This window comes from Somniosus microcephalus, unplaced genomic scaffold (assembly GCF_052327205.1).
Source record: "Somniosus microcephalus isolate GS21.2 unplaced genomic scaffold, FLI_Smic_1.0 unresolved_chr1, whole genome shotgun sequence".
In the NCBI taxonomy this organism is placed as follows: Eukaryota; Metazoa; Chordata; class Chondrichthyes; order Squaliformes; family Somniosidae; genus Somniosus; species Somniosus microcephalus.
In genome coordinates this window covers 153,238,158-153,256,110 of record NW_028225179.1, presented here as the reverse complement: position 1 = coordinate 153,256,110, position 17,953 = coordinate 153,238,158, and the positions used below count along the sequence as shown (strand labels likewise).

General features: G+C 51.6%; 1 protein-coding gene across 1 annotated transcript in view; it reads right to left on the bottom strand.

Moving 5' to 3' along the window:
- Positions 1-17,953, bottom strand: part of LOC147096268 (tenascin-X-like) — a 442,953-nt gene that overhangs the window by 236,699 nt on the left and 188,301 nt on the right. Inside the window, 4 exon segments of the mRNA XM_085975125.1 lie at positions 2-265; positions 1,786-1,939; positions 3,622-3,737; positions 14,369-15,124. Coding sequence (XP_085831251.1) covers positions 2-265; positions 1,786-1,939; positions 3,622-3,737; positions 14,369-15,124 — 1,290 coding nt within the window.

The following is a 17,953-nucleotide window of genomic DNA, read 5'->3' as shown; positions in this document are numbered from 1 at the left end:
CCGGTTGTTCCTTTGGTGGCTATGGCCTTGCTCTGGTGCCCGCCACGCTCCCCCACCAGAGAGATGGTGTGCTCCACTCCAGCTTCCAGGCCGGTCAGCACGGCGCTGCTGTCTCCGGGAGGCACCACCGCCTGGCTCCGCTTGCCCGTGGCCGAGGAGTAGTTCAGGTGGTAGCGGTCGATGGATGCCAGGGGCCTCTTCCAGCCCAGCTCAATGGTGGAGTTCGTCGCCGAGACCACGCGCAGGTTCCGGGGGCCGTCGATCACTGCGGCCAAGAACAGGCGGTTAGTCAGCGGGGCCGCCGTCTCGGCCGAGGACCGCGCGACAGAGAGACCACTGGCGCTTTCAAAACACCCGGCTGGTGAACTCGCGCCTACCTGACGGAGCAACCGCTCCATTCCTCACCACCCGTGGCGTAGCTCGCAGTCTTAGTGTCACACCGTGGGACGCAGGCCGTATTATCTGTTGCTCGCATGCAACATGTCCCAACCCAGGCACAACTGAGCCCAGTTACTTTGACCAGAAACTTAACTGGACCAGCCACATAAATACTGTGGCAACAAGAGCAGGTCACAGGCTGGGTATTCTGCGGCGAGTGTCTCACCTGCTGACTCCCAAAAGCTTTCCCACCATCTACAAGGCACAGGTCAGGAGTGTGATGGAATACTCTCCACTTCCTGGATGAGTGCAGCTCCAACAACACTCAAGAAGCTCGACACCTTAAACATCACTCCCTCCACCACCAGCATACCGTGGCTGCAGTGTGTACCATCTACAAGATGCACTGCAGCAACTCGCCAAGGCTTCTTCGACAGCACCTCCCAAACCCACGACCTCTACCACCTAGAAGGACAAGGGCAGCAGGCACATGGGAACACCACCACCTCCAAGTCACACACCATCCTGACTTAGAAGTATATCGCCGATCCTTCATCGTCACTGGGTCAAAATCCTGGCACTCCCTCCCTAACAGCACTGTGGGAGTACCTTCACCACACGGACTGCAGCGGTTCAAGAAGGCGGTTCACCACCACCTTCTCAAGGGCAATTAGGGATGGACAATAAATGTTGGCCTTGCCAGTGATGCCCACATCCCATGAATAAATTTTTTAAACGTTAGAGGTTAATTGCTGCTTAGGTCAATTAGAGGTTAATTGCTGCTTAGGTCAATTAGAGGTTAATTGCTGCTTAGGTCAATTCGAGGTTAATTCGTGAGGAAAGTTTTTAGATTGGCAGGTTGCTTGTAAATTCCTGGCTCCAGTTCAGACGAAACCAGCATGAAATGACTGTTTTTCTTTTCCTCTCTAATGGTTTGACACTCTGAAGTGTGACAGACTCAAATCTCTCATTTTATATAAATGTGTGTGTGTAGATTCACAAAGACCCACCTCTGTTATATCAGCATCAGAGCCAACCTGTTCCCATAACTGGCCAACTGGCTTGTCAATGAGTTTTGGGGGCGATTTGTCAACCAACACATCATGCTCCGTGAGCAGACGAGGGGAACACGTTTACCCAACTGTTGACGTGACGGAAAAGCTAAGGTAACGGGGGCGGGTGGGGGGGGGGTCGGTGAAATTGGACAAGGGCAGGGAAACAAAACAGCCGGTCACCTGTCATACCGCCCGCCCCATCTTCAGTTTCAGTGACTCCAATAGAACTGACTATCGGACGTGTGGTATATCGGGCGGGAAAGGCCATTCCAGTGGCTGGCAACCGAACATTCCTGGCCGTCTATGAAGACAATTCAGCTAAGATACAAGTTGAGTTCTGAAGAGCACTTACGTGTTGTAAGGGTTCCCGAAACAGCCGGTCCGAGCTTCTTGTCCTGCTCAGCTCGCAGGGTCACCTCGTACTCTTGCCCCGAAGCCAGGCCTGTTTGTTGGAAGGAGGTCTTGGAGCCAGTCACGCGATTGGTCAACTTGCCGTTCTCCTCTTTCTGTTGAGAGGAACGGGAGATTCTCCCTCACCAAACGGCTCAAACTCCAGCAAACCCAGAGCGGAGGACCTCGAGTCTCAGCAGCCGGTCCCTGTACTCTGCCAGCTAACATGGTCCTCCTTGCACTGAATCCTGCGCTGCACTCCACACGCTGGGTCTTCCTCTGGGACTGTTGCCCACCCCCCCTTCTCCGAAAGTGGGTCCCCCTAGTATCCAGTGGCCCGCATTAAGACACTCTCTGCAGCAAACCCGAGGGGGCAGAATCGAAATCTGAAGAGGGCACAAGACCCCTGAAGACCCAAGAGAGGCTAGGATTGTTCTCTTTAGAGTAGGACTGTCCTATGAGGAGAGATTGAGTAGATTGGGCCTATACTCTCTGGCGTTTGGAAGAATGAGAGGTGATCTCATTCATATAAGATTCTGAGGGGGATTGACAGGGTAGATGCTGAGGGGCTGATCTTCTACCCCATCTCCACTTTCCTGCACTATCCCCATATCCCTTGATTCCCTTAATATCCAAAAATCTATCGATCTCTGTCTTAAATATACTCAGCGACTGAGCCTCCACAGTCCTCTGGGGAAGAGAATTACAAAGATTCACCACCCTCTGAGTGAAGAAATTTCTCCTCATCTCAGTCCTAAATGGCCGACCCCTTATTCTGAGACTGTGACCCCTGGTTCTAGACTCCCCAGCCAGGGGAAACATCCTCCCTGCATCTACCCTGTCAAGTCCTGTAAGAATTTTAGATGTTTCAATGAGATCACCTCTCATTCTCCTAAAATAGGCCTAGTTTACTCAATCTCTGCTCAGAGGACAATCCCCCTCATCCCAGGAACCAGTCTGGTGAACCTGCGTTGCACTCCCTCTATGGCAAGTATATCCTTCCTTAGGTAAGGAGACCAGAACTGTGCACCGTGAGTTGGGCAGGAGGCCCATGGGTTAAATGTCAGGTCCTCGGGCAGCTCCCACGGAGCCTGGTTCAGGGCAGTTCCTCCATCTGCCACGTTCAAGGTCAGGCAAGTCAGAGGTGTCATGGCTGGGGGAGGGGAGGGAGTGGGTGGGGGGTGGGGGGAGACTGGAGGGGAGGGGACTCCAGGCTGGGAGTTTCTCAACCCTGGAGGCAGCTGGTACACCAAATGGGCAGTGGTGTGCCAGCTTGCCAGCTGGCAGAAGTCGGGCACACCTGGGAGCTCAGGCCTGGAGACCTAAGGATTTGCCAAAGTATTCTTCCAGAGCAACTGGCACCAGTGCACCTGGATCAGCTTCCCAGTGCCTCAATAGCCATACCCTCCGCAATGCTGGGCACCTGAGGTGCACTTGTCGGATTCCTGGCAGAATGATTTAAATTGGGGAAACTCCACCGGCCCATGTTTGCTGACTCCGAGGTTCGCTGTGGTGCGTCCCTGGTGCTTTAGTCGGGATGACGGACCCGGGGATGTTTCAATGACTCCCCCCTTCTACCTCGCCCCTCCCCCCACAACCTCCACTCCAAGAAGGAGTTGGATATATTTCTTAAGGCTAAAGGGATCAAGGGGTATGGGGAGAAAGCAGGGACCGGGTGCTGAATTTGGATGATCAGACATGATCGCATTAAATGGCGGAGCAGGCTCGAGGGGCCGAATGGCCTACTCCTGCTCCTATCTTCTATGTTTCTATGTTTCTAAGACAGTTGTCCTTTTACCAAGGGTCGGAAGGTGATCACCCAGGCATCGACTCGAACCCGCGGCAGTTGCCACTCCACCGTCGCCTTGGTTTCCAGAATCTTCTTCAGGCGGAGCCCGGTGGGAGCTGGGATTTCTGCAACAGGAAGGGGAGAGGCTTTAAAACATCGCAGAAGCCAAGAGCTAACCTGGGCACAGAGAGGGGGGGGAGATGTGGACCTGCTCGCCCTGAATGGCCTTTATCGCCCCATTCCGTACGACAAGAGGGTCGGCTGGCTAAATATGCCAGTGACGTCTCGTGGCAAAGCAGGGCTGGCAACACCAGCCTTTGTTCATGTTTATAACAGTGGTGTTGTACCACGTAACACAAGACGGCCTGTTTAATACTAATTAATCGCCGTTCCCACCCGCCCCCCCCATTGAATTTCTCACAGTTGATTGGAGGACGCAATGCTTTATGACGAGAGTGGAGTTATACCATGTGATGCGTGATATATAAAACCAACAGACCTCCCGTGGCATCACTCCTGGTTGAATTAGAGGACACACTGCATTATATTGTGCTGTGTGATGTACAATATATTATTATATCACATCACGAGTGGATCTCCTGTCACAAGATACACTGTATTACGGTGCTTGAGGCATTATATCAGGTAAACAACTTGTATTTATATAGCGCCTTTAACGTAGTAGAAACGTCCTGAGGCGTTTCACAGGCGCGCTCTCAACAAAATTTGACACCGAGCCACATAAGGAGATATTAAGGCAGGTGACCAAAAGCTTGGTCAACAGAGGTAGGTTTTAAGGAGCGGTCTTAAAGGAGGAAAGAAAGGTAGAGAGGCGGAGAGGTTTAGGAATTCCAGAGCTTAGGGCCTAGGCAACAGAAGCACGGCCACCAATGGTTGAGTGATTATAATCAGGGATGCTCAAGAGGGCAGAATTGGAGGAGCGTAGATATCTCGGGGGGGTTGTGGGGCTGGAGGAGATTAGAGAGATAGGGAGGGGCGAGGCCATGGGGGGATTTGAAACAAGGGTGAGAATTTTGAAATCGAGGCGCTGCTTAACCGGGAGCCAATGTAGGTCAGCGAGCAAGGGGAGATGGGCGAACGGGGCTTAGTACGGGTTAGGCAGCAAAGTTTTGAATGAGCTCAAGTTTACGGAGGGTGGGACTGTGGGAGGCTGGCCAGGAGTGCGGAGACCTGTGTATTATTATAGAGTGCTAGTGGATCTCCTGTGGCATTGCTCACGCTGAGTTAGCGGACACACTGTTTAAACACAATTCAATTGCAACACCTTCCATGTGTGAGTTCGTCCATTAACTGCCCGTTGGACAACTGCAAGACAGAAATTCCTGACAGGAACATCCTTTAAACGATACATTTCGAAGCGTCAGATTGCCTCACGTGAACAGCTGCCAGGGTTCAATAAGGAAGTGTGGAATTCGAGAGATGGAGCAGCGCCGGAGATGAATAGTTGTATAGACAGCTTAGCCTGAGGTGACCTTACGGAACTGGACCAGACGAAAACGGCGCACATGTGCAAATAATGGATGCCAGCTGTACAAGTCCACCAAACGTGCTGGCTGTTGTGTATGTAATATGTGTGCTACTTTGAACCTATGGACAGGACTGCACTACTTGTTGGGCGTAGTGATACGCAGTACCACTCCTGGCCATAGGGGTATAAATAGTACTGTGGGTACTGATCCCCTCAGTTCCCGCCTGTGGGCATGAAGTAAAGACCTACGTATAGTCCCTACCTCCAACCAGTAAGACCTGTTTTATTCTTACTGATTAAGTCTGAGTATTAATTACTTGAACAACTCACAGATTTAACACTGGCGACGAGGATGATTCGGACCCTGCGGCAGTCACTCCACGGCAGCTTCGTCCACAGCCAGGACGTTGCAGAGAGGTTTCCACCCTCTCCACCCCACTGGAAGACATCCTGACCTCGGAGCCTCCATCGGCGACCGTCAGCTTCTTCTCCAGCTTGGTGGTGGGTAAGCCGTTGTCTGAGCCGGGCAGCGACGCGACAGGCAGTCGACCGCGTTGGCCGCACGAACGGGGCTGGGGGAGCTGGAGGAATAGGGCGCGAGAGCCGCTTCGAGCGGGAGGCGTTTCAACGGAGCGATCGCATCTCCTGATAAGAGCCGAGAGCCGCTTCGCGATCCAGCGATCGCATCCGCTGATAAGGGCCGCACTCGGGCGATCGCGGCGAAGATAAGGGCCGCACTCGGGGGCTGAAGGGAGACGGCGTTGGGGGACGGGTGAAGACTGCCAAGCACGGGAAAACCGCCATTTTGTGGGCGGAGGACGACGGCAAGAGCGGGAAGCCGCCATCTTTGATAACAAGTAAACAAAATAAAACCTGAGAAATTGCAAATCTACAATGCCTAAACACGGGAATATTAGCACCTTTGATAGTGACCTCGAAGATTGGGCCATATATGTTGAAAGAGTAAAAAATTATTGTAAGGCCAATAAAATTCGTGACCAAGATAAAGCTCTAACATTATTAAATTTAATGGGTGCGAAGACATACGGGCAATTGAAACACCTGCTATCACCAGATGAACCGGCGGATAAGACGTTCGATGAGATTGTTACTGTCCTGAAAGATCATCTAAACCCCACGCCGCTGATGCTAGCGGAACGATTTAAATTTTACGACAGAAGGCAGCTACAGCATGAAAGCAATGCTGATTATTTGCTGGAATTGCGTAAATTAGCGAAATATTGCCAGTTTGGAACGGGACTGACAGAGGCACTTCGAGACAAATTTGTGTGTGGTTTATTTAAACAGGATACACAAAAGCGACTGCTAGAGGAGAATGAGCTGACGCTTGAGAAGGCGGTCACTATGGCAGCAGCACACGAAGCCGCAGCGAGAGGCACGGCAGTAATGCAGCTACGGTCACCGGAGCTCAGTGCACACAAATTGGGTGTGAGTTCTGGCAAATGTTATCGTTGTGGAAAGACAACGCATGATCAGAACCAGTGTTGGTTTAAAAACCAAGAATGTAGAACTTGTGGTAGGCTTGGACATATAGCTAGAGTATGCAGGTCAGGGAAGAAGACCAGCAACAAGAAGTCACCGCAAGGAAAATACGCAAAGGTACACAAGGTGACCGAACAGGAGTCCGATTCAGACGCTAGCAGTAATGAACTGGCTAGCTTAAGCTGTAATGAACTGGCTAGCTTAAGAGTACTCAACGCTGGTAAGGGTGCAGACCTCCAGACAAATTGGGTCACTCTTCAGGTAGAAGGAGTCCAAGTAAAACTGGAATTGGACACTGGATCGGCATTGACGGTCATAAATAAGAAAGATTACGGAAAGTTATTCCAACATATTCCCCTACAGGATACGGGGATTATATTGAAAACATACACGGGGCAAAGAGTGTACCCCATCGGGAAAATAGAGGTTGCAGTGGTCCACAAGGGCGAAGACAGTCAAATAATGGACTTATATGTGATATCTGAAGGAGGTTCTCCACTACTAGGACGGGAGTGGATTAGGAAAATGAATATGGACTGGCATTTCCTACAAACAATAACGAGTGAGAACTCGGTGAAGATAGTCGGCCCAGACTCTGGAACGGATGATGGTAAGCCCAACTCAGGTGCAAAAGACAAAGTTTCAGCACAGAATTCCACTGAGCAACAACAACATAGTTTAACTGTGGATTCTGAGTCTGGCAAGTCTACTGATGTGCCCATTTCTGAGGGACACCGGGCTCGAACTCAACTCCATTTCAAACTACAACAGCAATTAGAACAAATGCTTCGCCGTTGTGAGCAAGAGTTGAATGCAACGAAAGAGTTCTTTGATATAGAGTTGGAGAATCTGGAAAGACAACAGAAGCAGCTGATGGAGAAAATGGAGCAGGAGCACACAAAACGTCTGATGTCAGAGGAGTTAACGGTCAGCCAACTCCTGCATATGCTGAAGGACAGGACTCTGAAATGGGAAAAACTTGAACACGAACTTCAATATTCAAACGAAAGGGGTTCGGAGCTCTCAAAGGTTATTGGAAGAGCTGAGGTGGCAACACAGACTGAGATGACTGCAACAGAGCAGCCCTTGGATGCCAAAAGTACGCTGACTCACGTCAACGTAGAACAACAGACCGCTGAAACAGCTGCTCCGGTAGAGGGATTGAATAGTCCGATCAATCAATCTCCAAAAGAAGTTGAAGTAGTAAAATCTCAAATGAGGTCATTAGTAAACGACTCGCTGAAAGCCCAGAAAAAGCTGGATGAAGAGGTACGCATGAAGAAGTCTCTTCAGGAAAGATGTCTGGACTTGGAACAAAAGCTGGCTAATGCCCAGCTGGGTATGGAGGAAATAGAAGACCCTCTCGCTGGCCTAGATCAGGACGACACCGAATATTACTATGTCCTGTCCTGCCCAACTTGTAACTTCGACTCCCACCATACAGAAATCATGGAGGAGCACCGAAAGTCTACGGAACATCGGGAGAAGGTGGCTCTACTACGGAAAAAGGAGGGAGAGAAGGAGGAACTGCGCATGCAGCTGACAGTGGAGCCCAGAGAGTCTCCAAGAAGCAGAAAAGGAAAAGTCGAAACAGAAGATGACCCATCTGGACCATTATTACCTCTACCAGATCACACACGTGGTCCCTCCGAACGGAGCCAATTCAGTTCGGAAGTTCAAACTGTTAAATCCATGGAAGGACTATTGAATGAGTCACTCTAGCAACGTGAACCGACTCCACCACAGAGATTGAATCTGTGAACTGTTTTCCGCAGAGACTGAATCTGTGATCTGTTTTTGACATGAAGTTATCTATGTATCTATGTTATTCTGTTATGTAAACCTGAAGTTATATATGTATATATGTTATTACGTTATGTTAAATGGGGAGATGACTGTAAAGCTAGGAAGGGAGGAATGTTGTGTATGTAATATGTGTGCTACTTTGAACCTATGGACAGGACTGCACTACTTGTTGGGCGTAGTGATACGCAGTACCACTCCTGGCCATAGGGGTATAAATAGTACTGTGGGTACTGATCTCCCCTCAGTTCCCGCCTGTGGGCATGAAGTAAAGACCTACGTATAGTCCCTACCTCCAACCAGTAAAGACCTGTTTTATTGTTACTGATTAAGTCTGAGTATTAATTACTTGAACAACTCACAGATTTAACACTGGCATCTGGCTTTCCTGAAGGGCGGCAGTTGATTTATCATCAGGGTTTGAGGTCAGATTATCCGGGGTGGAGACGCCAGGGCAAAGGGCTTCTCCCAGATCTCCCTCAGGATCGCCGTAACAATGGGATTATGGGGTGCCTGGTCATTCCCTCTCTGCGGAGGAGCCCCTGCCCCTCTGCGCTCACTCAAGGGCAGACTCGGTGCCCACAGCACTGGGCTGCGCTCACTGCCTTTAGAGAAACACCCTGCATTTCTACAGCGCCTTTCACGAGCTCGGGACGTCCCGACGTACTTTACAGCCAGTGAAATGCTACTCTTTTTTTTTGAAGCGCAACGAAACGGTTGTCATGTCGGGAAAACGCGGCAGCCAATTTGTGCACAGCAAGATCCCACAAACACGCAATGTGACTGACGTAAGAAAACTACTAGGCACTTGGTCTAAGCGTTAAACAAAGCTTTAATCAACTGTTTTACAACATGGAGGTCTAGTTGTGTCCTTCACTAGTTCCTGTTAAGAATGTCCTGCGCAAGCTGGGCCCGTGCCCGAGTATTTATACTCTCCCTGGACAGCGCCACCCGCAGGCCGCTCAGTATTATTTCATAAGCCTTTCTTTCATGAATGACTGATTCATGTCAGTGACGGTGGCCAGATCGTCTGTTCTAGCAGATGTTGGTTGAGGGACAAGTGTTAAAATTAGCAGAAGAAAACCACAGCTTAAAGTCAACTAAAACGCCTCTTAAAACCAACTGCCTTTTTAACAGAAAAAACGAGACCCTTTTCGAAGGATTCCAGCAGGGCGATGGTGGAAACTCCATCAAGCTCGGGCCACTTCGAGTCACGCTCTATAGCAGGGCTCACTGTGCAGAATGCTCTCGGAATGGCTGCATTCATTCATTGACTTTATACCTTCCCGCCCGCCACAGGCACAAGACAATCCCTCTTTCACTTTTACTGCACTTGTCTTTCCCTTATGCTTGGCTGGTCCCGGTGTATTAAATCAGGATGCGGCGTTAATGTCAGATGTTTCACTCCTCCCCACCCACCCCCCGACCCCCAGATGCACGGGGGCAGCCTGCCAATCCGCTCCCCCACCCTCCCCGCCCCCGACACGACCAACACAAACCAGATCGAACCCACTCCAGGGACTTGAGCACATAAATCTAGGCTGACACTCTAGTGTAGTGCTGTGGGAGTGCTGCACCGTCGGAGATGCTGTCTTTCGGATGAGACGTTAAACCGAGGCCCCGTCTGCTCTCTCAGGTGGACGTAAAAGATCTCACTATTTGAAGAAGAGCAGGGGGAGTTCTCCCCAGTGTCCTGGGGCCAATATTTATCCCTCAACCAACATCACTAAAACAGATTATCTGGTCATTGTCACATTGCTGTTTGTGGGAGCTTGCTGTGCGCAAATTGGCTGCCGCGTTTCCTACATTACAACAGTGACTACACTTCAAAAGTACTTCATTGGCTGTAAAGTGCTTTGGGACATCCGGTGGTCGTGGAAGGCGCTATAGAAATGCAAGTCAATCTTTCTTGTTCCGCCTTGGCATCTTTTCAGTGAAGGCCACCGGCAGCCTATAAGGCCCTTTGATGGGAGAATGCCTGACGTCGCAGGTCTGAGCTTATGAAAGGGCTGGAGCCTAACCATCGATAATTACTCTGGGCCTTCCTTCCCCACCCCCCCGCCTCCCCACTCCCCCGTTGCTCACGTTTCCATTTCAAATAAGCATCGCAGCTAAAATGGCTTCTAGGCGGCGAAAAATAAGGGAGGCATTCATCAACGGGATGTCAAGGTACTTGCCGCTGCTTTCATCCCGAGTCAAGTTGGACTGTCAACAAACAGGGCATGTTTTTTTGGAAGAGTTTTTTCTTTCCCCCACCCCTCCGTCCAATCTAAATAGGGTCCTTCTTTCCAAGTAACTGTAGAGAGCCAAGGCAGACAGTGGCCCCCTCTCTCTCTCTCTCTTAATAACCTGCTCCAGCTTATTCCCCGAAGAACTATCTTGAATGAGAGGCTGTGTTACGGCATCTCAGGGCCAAGTGAGCTCCTCCCGGGGCAGCCACTTCAACCAGGCACCATGGGAGGGGAATTCGGCCTCGGGCGGTGGGGCAGAACGGGCGTTGCCGGATCAGCCGCTAGTTACACGCCGCGCCCGACAGTCAGCCCCATCGCGGCATCAGGTGCTGCGTTTAACGGGCGGCCGATCTGATCCCATACCGCCCGAGACCAATTTCCAGGCCTGTGATTTTGGGGCTTTTGATAGTTTGGGATCGCACTGTGCAACATTCGCAACGGACGCGCTTAATGGGCCTTCACACTTGCCTCCCACCATTGAGGACCTATGTGCCTGTACCCCTAGATCTCTTTGTTCAGAATCTTACTGCTTCGGTTATACTTGTTTATACTGTGTGACATGAATCAGTCATTCATGAAAGAAAGACTTATGAAATAATACTGAGCGGCCTGCGGGTGGCGCTGTCCAGGGAGAGTATAAATACTCGGACACAGGCCCAGCTTGCACAGGACATTCTTAACAGGAACTAGTGAAGGACACAGCTAGATCTCCATGTTGTAAAACAGTTGATTAAAGCTTTGTTTAACGCTTAGACCACGTGCCTAGTAGTTTTCTTACGTCACTGTGTTTTACTTAACTGAACTGAATGGGGTCTAAGGGCTGAATTTTAAACCTCTGATGGATATAGGACTCCGAGCTCGGAGAGCAGGGGAACCAATGGGAGATTCAACTCAAACCCTAGTGAGCCAGAGAACAGGTCAGAGACACGGGGAAAAATTGGGTGGTGCCCATTTTGGGGCGCTAGCGTCGCCGGGGCGGTAATTTTAGCACCCCGAAAAAGTTAGCGCCCCCACCCACCCCCCCCCGCCGTAAATTCAGTAGTAGCGCCCCAAGCAGGAGGCGGGGTGCTACTGGAAAGCGCTCCACCTCCTGCTGGGGGGTGCTACTACTGAATTTCGCGCTGCTACGTGCAACAGCGCCACGCTCGGCGTCATGTAGCACCGCGTCATTGCAGGCATCCTCCCCTGATTAAAGGGGAGGGGCCTAGCGCTGCATGCACCGGGGCCCTGCCGGACCACCGGGGAGCGGGATGCCGAGGAAACAGCCCGGCACTCATGAGGAGCGCCGGGCTGAACGATTACGGCCGGCACCCGGAATACAAAAGGGAAAGGGGGCAGGGGCTGGCAGTCAGCCGGGGCGCGAACGGGGCGCTACGCACGGCGATGATGTCATCGCCGACGGTGCAGCACCGTGCAGCGCTACCGCCGGTGCTAACCTCACGTTAAATTTCACGGGAGGTGTTTGCGGTGCCGCGCCCGGGCACTAGGGGAATCAGTGCCGCCTTAGCAACCCCCCCCCACCAGGGGCGCTTACGAGAGGCGCAAACCAACCCAATTCTTTCCCCCCAGAGTCTCTTGGGTATTGGTGAATTATGTGTTTATCAGAAGGCGATCTTGGTGCTGGAATATGGAACACTTTTCCATTCAAGAAGCTCGACACCATCCAGGACAAAGCAGCCCACTTGATTGGCACCTCATCCACCACCTTAAACATTCACTCCCTTCACCACCGGCGTACCGTGGCTGCAGTGTGTACCATCTACAAGATGCACTGCAGCAACTCGCCAAGGCTTCTTCGGCAGCACCTCCCAAGCCCAGGACCTCTTCCACCTAGAAGGACAAGGGCAGCAGGTGCATGGAAACATCACCACCTCCAAGTTCCCCTCCAAGTCAAACACCATCCTGGTTTAGAAGTATATCGCTGATCCTTCATCGTCACTGGGTCAAAATCCACCATTTTGGAACTCCCTAACTAACAGCACTGCGGGAGTACCTTCAACACACGGACTGCAGCAGTTCAAGAAGGCGACTCACCACCACCTTCTCAAGGGCAATTAGTGATGGGCAATAAATGCTGGCCTTTCCAGCGATGCCCACAATCCCATAATCGAATAAAAAAACAACATTTCAGGATCAAGCGCTTCTGGGTCAGGTACAGCACAGGCTAGGCGTAGAGTAAAGCTCCCTGTACTCTGCCCCAACTTCTGGCAACTACCCAGTACCTCAGCAATGTTACACATCCGTTTCCCACGCCAGCCATACTCAAGGTCTCTGTGAGTGAAAGGGCCAATTTTGTGCCAGTTTAATAGTATTTCTGTCCTGTGGGAAAGGGCGCTAACGGGGCGCCAGTCAACTAGTGCCTGGGCGTGGCGCCACTAATGCCTCCCGCGAAATTCAGCGAGAGGTTAGCGCCGGTGCCTACCGTTAGCGCCGGTGCCTACCGTTAGCGCGCGCGGCGCTGAGCCGCCGGCGATGATGTCATCGCCGTATGCAGCGCCCCACTCGCACCCCGGCTGTAATATTGGGTGGCGCCCCCTGACTTACCACCAGACGCTATGTCCGCCGGGGTCAGGGGGGCCTACCTGCGGCCGGGGCGGCGCTAGATAAAGGGGAGGTGGCGGGCGGCCATTTTGGTTGCCGGTCGCCTGCCAGCACCTGCCCCCGTTGCTGTCCCCGGCCCCCGTGAAGCCCCCCCCACCCGCTGCGGGGTGCCGGCTGCTCTCCGTGAGCCCGGCACTCCCGATCCCTGGTGGCTCATCTGGGCGCCGGGATGCGCTGCGCCAGGCCCTTCCCCTTTAATAAGGGGAGGAAGGCCTGCAGTACTGAGGTGCGACGTGCCGCGATATTGGCTTGCAGCGCCCCAAGAGGGACGCGAAGAGCTTCCAGTAGCGCCCATCCTCCCTCTCATGGCGCTACCTGGGAAAATCGGCCACGGGGGTCGCTAACTTTTTCAGGGCGCTAAAATTAGCGCCCTGGCAAAGGTAGTGCCCCAAAGGGGTGCTACCCAATTTTCACCCTTTTCATTTCTATTGCGCCTGTCATGAACTCAGGACATCCCAAAGCGCTTTACAGCCAATGAACTACTTTTGAAGTTCAGTCACTGTTGTAATGTAGGAAACGCGGCAGCCAATTTGCGCACAGCAAGCTCCCACAAACAGCAATGTGATAATGACCAGATAATCTGTTTTATGTGATGTTGGTCGAGGGATAAATATTGGCCAGGACACCGGGGATAACTCCCCTGCTCCTCTTCACAATAGTGCCATGGGAGCTTTTACGTCCACCTGAGAGCAGACGGGGTCTCGGTTTAACGTCTGATCTGAGAGACGGCACCTCCGACAGTGCGGCGCTCCCTCAGTACTGCACTGGAGTGATTTTGTGTTACAAGTCCCTGGAGTGGGACTTGAACTCAGAACCTTCAGATACCCACTGCGCCACGGCTGACGTCACACGTTCACTGGTTAAGTCTGGGCTGGATTCAAGGCAAGGTTTAAGCGGTGAAAGGACAGTGCCTTGGCCTCCTGCGCCATCTAGTCACCCGATCCGCCCAGGTGGACACAAGGCATGTTACTGCCTCCGACTGAATCCGGCGCAACCTGTCCAAACCCGCACAGGCGAGTGTCACTGGTGGGCGACTCGTGCACCATCAGCTTCGGATTGAGCCTCAGCCATTTCCCCATCGCGATCAGCAGCTCGACAAGAAAGAAAGAGCCAATTAAGGGCGCCTTACCGACTGAGCAATCATCGCCTGCGAACCCATCCTTGCAGATGCACTTCCCATCCACGCAGCGGCCCCGACTGTTACAGTTGTTCAGGCAGTCCTGGACGCCGCACTTGGGTCCCGAATACCCTTCTTTGCAGACGCACTTGCCGTTGACGCACTGGCCCCGCTGACTGCAGTTATTGGGGCAGGCTTGGACACTACAAGCAGGCCCGGAAAAGCCTGGGTTGCAGACGCACTTGCCGCTGGCGCACTGGCCCCGGTCGTTACAGTTCTGGGGACAAGCCTTCACTCCGCAGTCAGGCCCAGTGAACCCTTTCCCGCAGACGCACTTCCCTTTGACGCAGCGCCCTTGACCGTTGCAGTCGGCCGGGCAACCTTCGACCCCGCAGTCCGGCCCGGAGTAGCCCCTGTCGCAGACGCAGGCCCCCTCGATGCACCTCCCGTGGTCCTTGCAGTCGTCCGGGCAGGTCTCCTCGGTGCAGCCGTGGCCCGTGTACCCGGGGAAGCAGACGCACTTCTCGTCGATGCAGCGGCCCTGGTCGTTGCAGTCGTCGGGGCAGATCTCCTCGCCGCAGTCTTCCCCCGTGAAACCCTCATGGCACACGCAGCGCCCGGCCACACAGTCTCCCTGGCCGGGGTGGCAGTCCGCGGGGCAGCTGGCGTCAGAACAAGCGGGGCCGCTCCATCCCTCCTCGCAAACGCAGCCACAGGTGGAGGAGCTGAAAGTCCCGTGCGCGCCGCATTCCACCGCACGCTTTGAACCTGGAGAGCCGGCAATGAAACAGTTAGCCCACGAAGAACATCAACACTGCAGCAATTCTGGTTAAACCGCACGAGTAGATCAGAATTGGTTTAAGCTGCCGGCTGGCAGATCCTAACCTTTGAGCACAATGGCACTCTCCTGAAGTAGAGTCTGAGTTCAAGAAGAGCATAGATAGGAAAGAAAGGTTGCTGAGCTAACACAGAACAATGCAACAGGATAGTGATAAGGACAAGACCTCCATCAAAGTCGGTGGACAGTAATATCAGGCGGGGTGTAAACATAAGAGCATAAGAAATAGGAGCAGGAGTCGGCCGTGCGGCCCCTCGAGCCTGCTTCGCCATTCAATACGATCATGGCTGATCATCGACCTCAACTCCACTTTCCTGCACTATCCCCAAATCCCTTGATTCCCCTCGAGTCCAAAACTCTGTGTATTTCAACCATGAATATACTCAACGATTCAGCATCCACAGCCCTTTCGGACAGAGAATTCCAAAGATTCACAACCCTCTGAGTGAAGAAATTTCTCCTCATCTCAGTCTTAAATGGCCGACCCCTTATCCTGAGACTATGCCCCCTAGTTCTGGACACTCCAGCCAGGGGAAACAACCTCTCAGCATCTACCCTGTCAATCCCCTTCAGAATCTTGTATGTTTCAATCAGATCACCTCTCATTCTTCTAAACTCCAGAGAGTATCGGCCCATTCTACACAATCTCTCCTCATAGGACAGCCCTCTCATCCCAGGAATCAATCTAGTGAACCTTCGTTGCACCGCCTCCAAGGCAGGTATATCCTTCCTTAGATAAGGAGACCAAAACTGTGCACAGTACTCCAGGTGTGGTCTCACCAAGGCCCTGTACAATTGTAGTAAGACTTCCTTACTCTAATACTCCAACCCCCTTGTAATAAAGGCCGACATGCCATTTGCCTTCCTTATTGCTTGCTGTACCTGCATGCTAGCTTTCTGTGTTTCTTGCATGAGGACACCCAAATCTCTCTAAACACCAACATTTAGTAGTTTCTCACCATTTAAAAAATATTCTATTCTTCCTACCCAAGTGAATAACCAGCGTTCCACCTGATCCCATGGGATTCCGGCCCAGAGAGTTAGGTTAAAAGTACCCCCCTAAGTGCCAGTAAGGTTGTTTGACCAGGCAACATTCTCAAAGCTGGGCTCAATCCTGTCCCCAACCCGACGTCCACAGCCACATATCATTTTCAAGAGGATCCGCTACGCAGCGCTGAGAAATGAAACCCTTGGCTTGTTTTTTCCCTGCCCCTTTTAGGAAGACTAAGGCCAGTTTTAGCAACTTTACCCCCCTGCTCCCCGCCCCCTCGGCCCCCAGCGCATTCCTTCCCCATCTGAGATCGACGAGGCATCGAACCTCCAGTTCTGTCTGACTCTACCACAAGGGGGCAGATGCCTAAATCAACCAGTTTAATGGCAAAAAGAAAATACTGCAGATGCTGGAAATCTGAAATAAAAACAAGAAAATGCTGAAGAAACTCAGCAGGTCCGGCAGCATCTGTGGAGAGAGAAACAGAGTTAACGTTTCAGGTCGAAGACCCTTCGTCAGAACTGGAAAAAAGCAGGAAATGGAACAGATTTTTAAGCAAGTGTAGGGGCTGGGAAATGGGGGAGGGGATGAACAAACAAAAGGGAAGGTCTGTGATAGGACTGAAGGCGGAGAGATTAAGAGACATTAAGAGATATTCAAGGCGAGAGGAGATGGTAATGGGACAGGTTAAGAAACAAAGGATGGCTCGAGATGAAGTGTAAATTGCACTGGCAGAATGAAAGACAGCTGCCATGTGGGAGAGAACAGAAGGCCAAAAAAAAGGTGTGGATAAAATATATATATATGATAGGGGCCAGGGTTATGATCTGAAATTGTTGAACTCTATCTTGAGTCTAGAAGGCTGTTCCATTTCCTGGTTTTTTCCAGTTCTGATGAAAGGTCATCGACCTGAAACGTTAACTCTGTTTCTCTCTTCACAGATGTTGCCTGACCTGCTGAGTTTCTCCAGCATTTTCTGTTTTTATTTCAGTTTGATGGCAAAGCTAAGTTCTACATACTGAGCAACGTTGACTAACCTCAAGCCAGCTCTCTTTTCATTCACCCAGCCTTGGTTTTGTGGTAGTTTACTTGTGGCCAAATGGGTGTCCGACACATGGAAGCCTGTCACTGTGTGCTGAAGCATCTCCAAGCCAAAGTACTGAGAAATCTACCTCAGCAGAGTTTGTGTGTGTCTGGTGTAGTGTGTCCACCATCTCCCTGTGGTGACACACCACACTTGCAGAAGCTCAGAGTGATTACATGCAGGCTCGCAAGAACCAAAGCTGAGGGACCTCCAAGTGAATGTGATACTATCACCAATTATAGACTCATCGAATCGTACAGCACAGGAGAAGGCCACTCAGCCCATCTTGCCTCTGCTGCCTCTTATAAAAGATGTAATAGCAGAGCACTTGGAAAACAGTGACAGGATCGGACAAAGTCAACATGGATTTACAAAAGGTAAATCGTGCTTGACTAATCTACTGGAATTTTTTGAGGATGTAACTGGTAGAATAGATAAGGGAGAACCAGTGGATGTGGTGTATTTGGACTTTCAGAAGGCTTTTGATAAGGTCCCGCATAAGAGATTAGCGTGTAAAGTTAAGGCACATGGGATTGGGGGCAAGGTACTGACTTGGATAGAGAATTGGTTGGCAGACAGGAAGCAAAGAGTTGGAATAAACGGCTCTTTTTCCGAGTGGCAGGCAGTGACTAATGGGGTACCGCAGGGATCGGTCCTGGGACCCCAGCTATTCACAATATATAT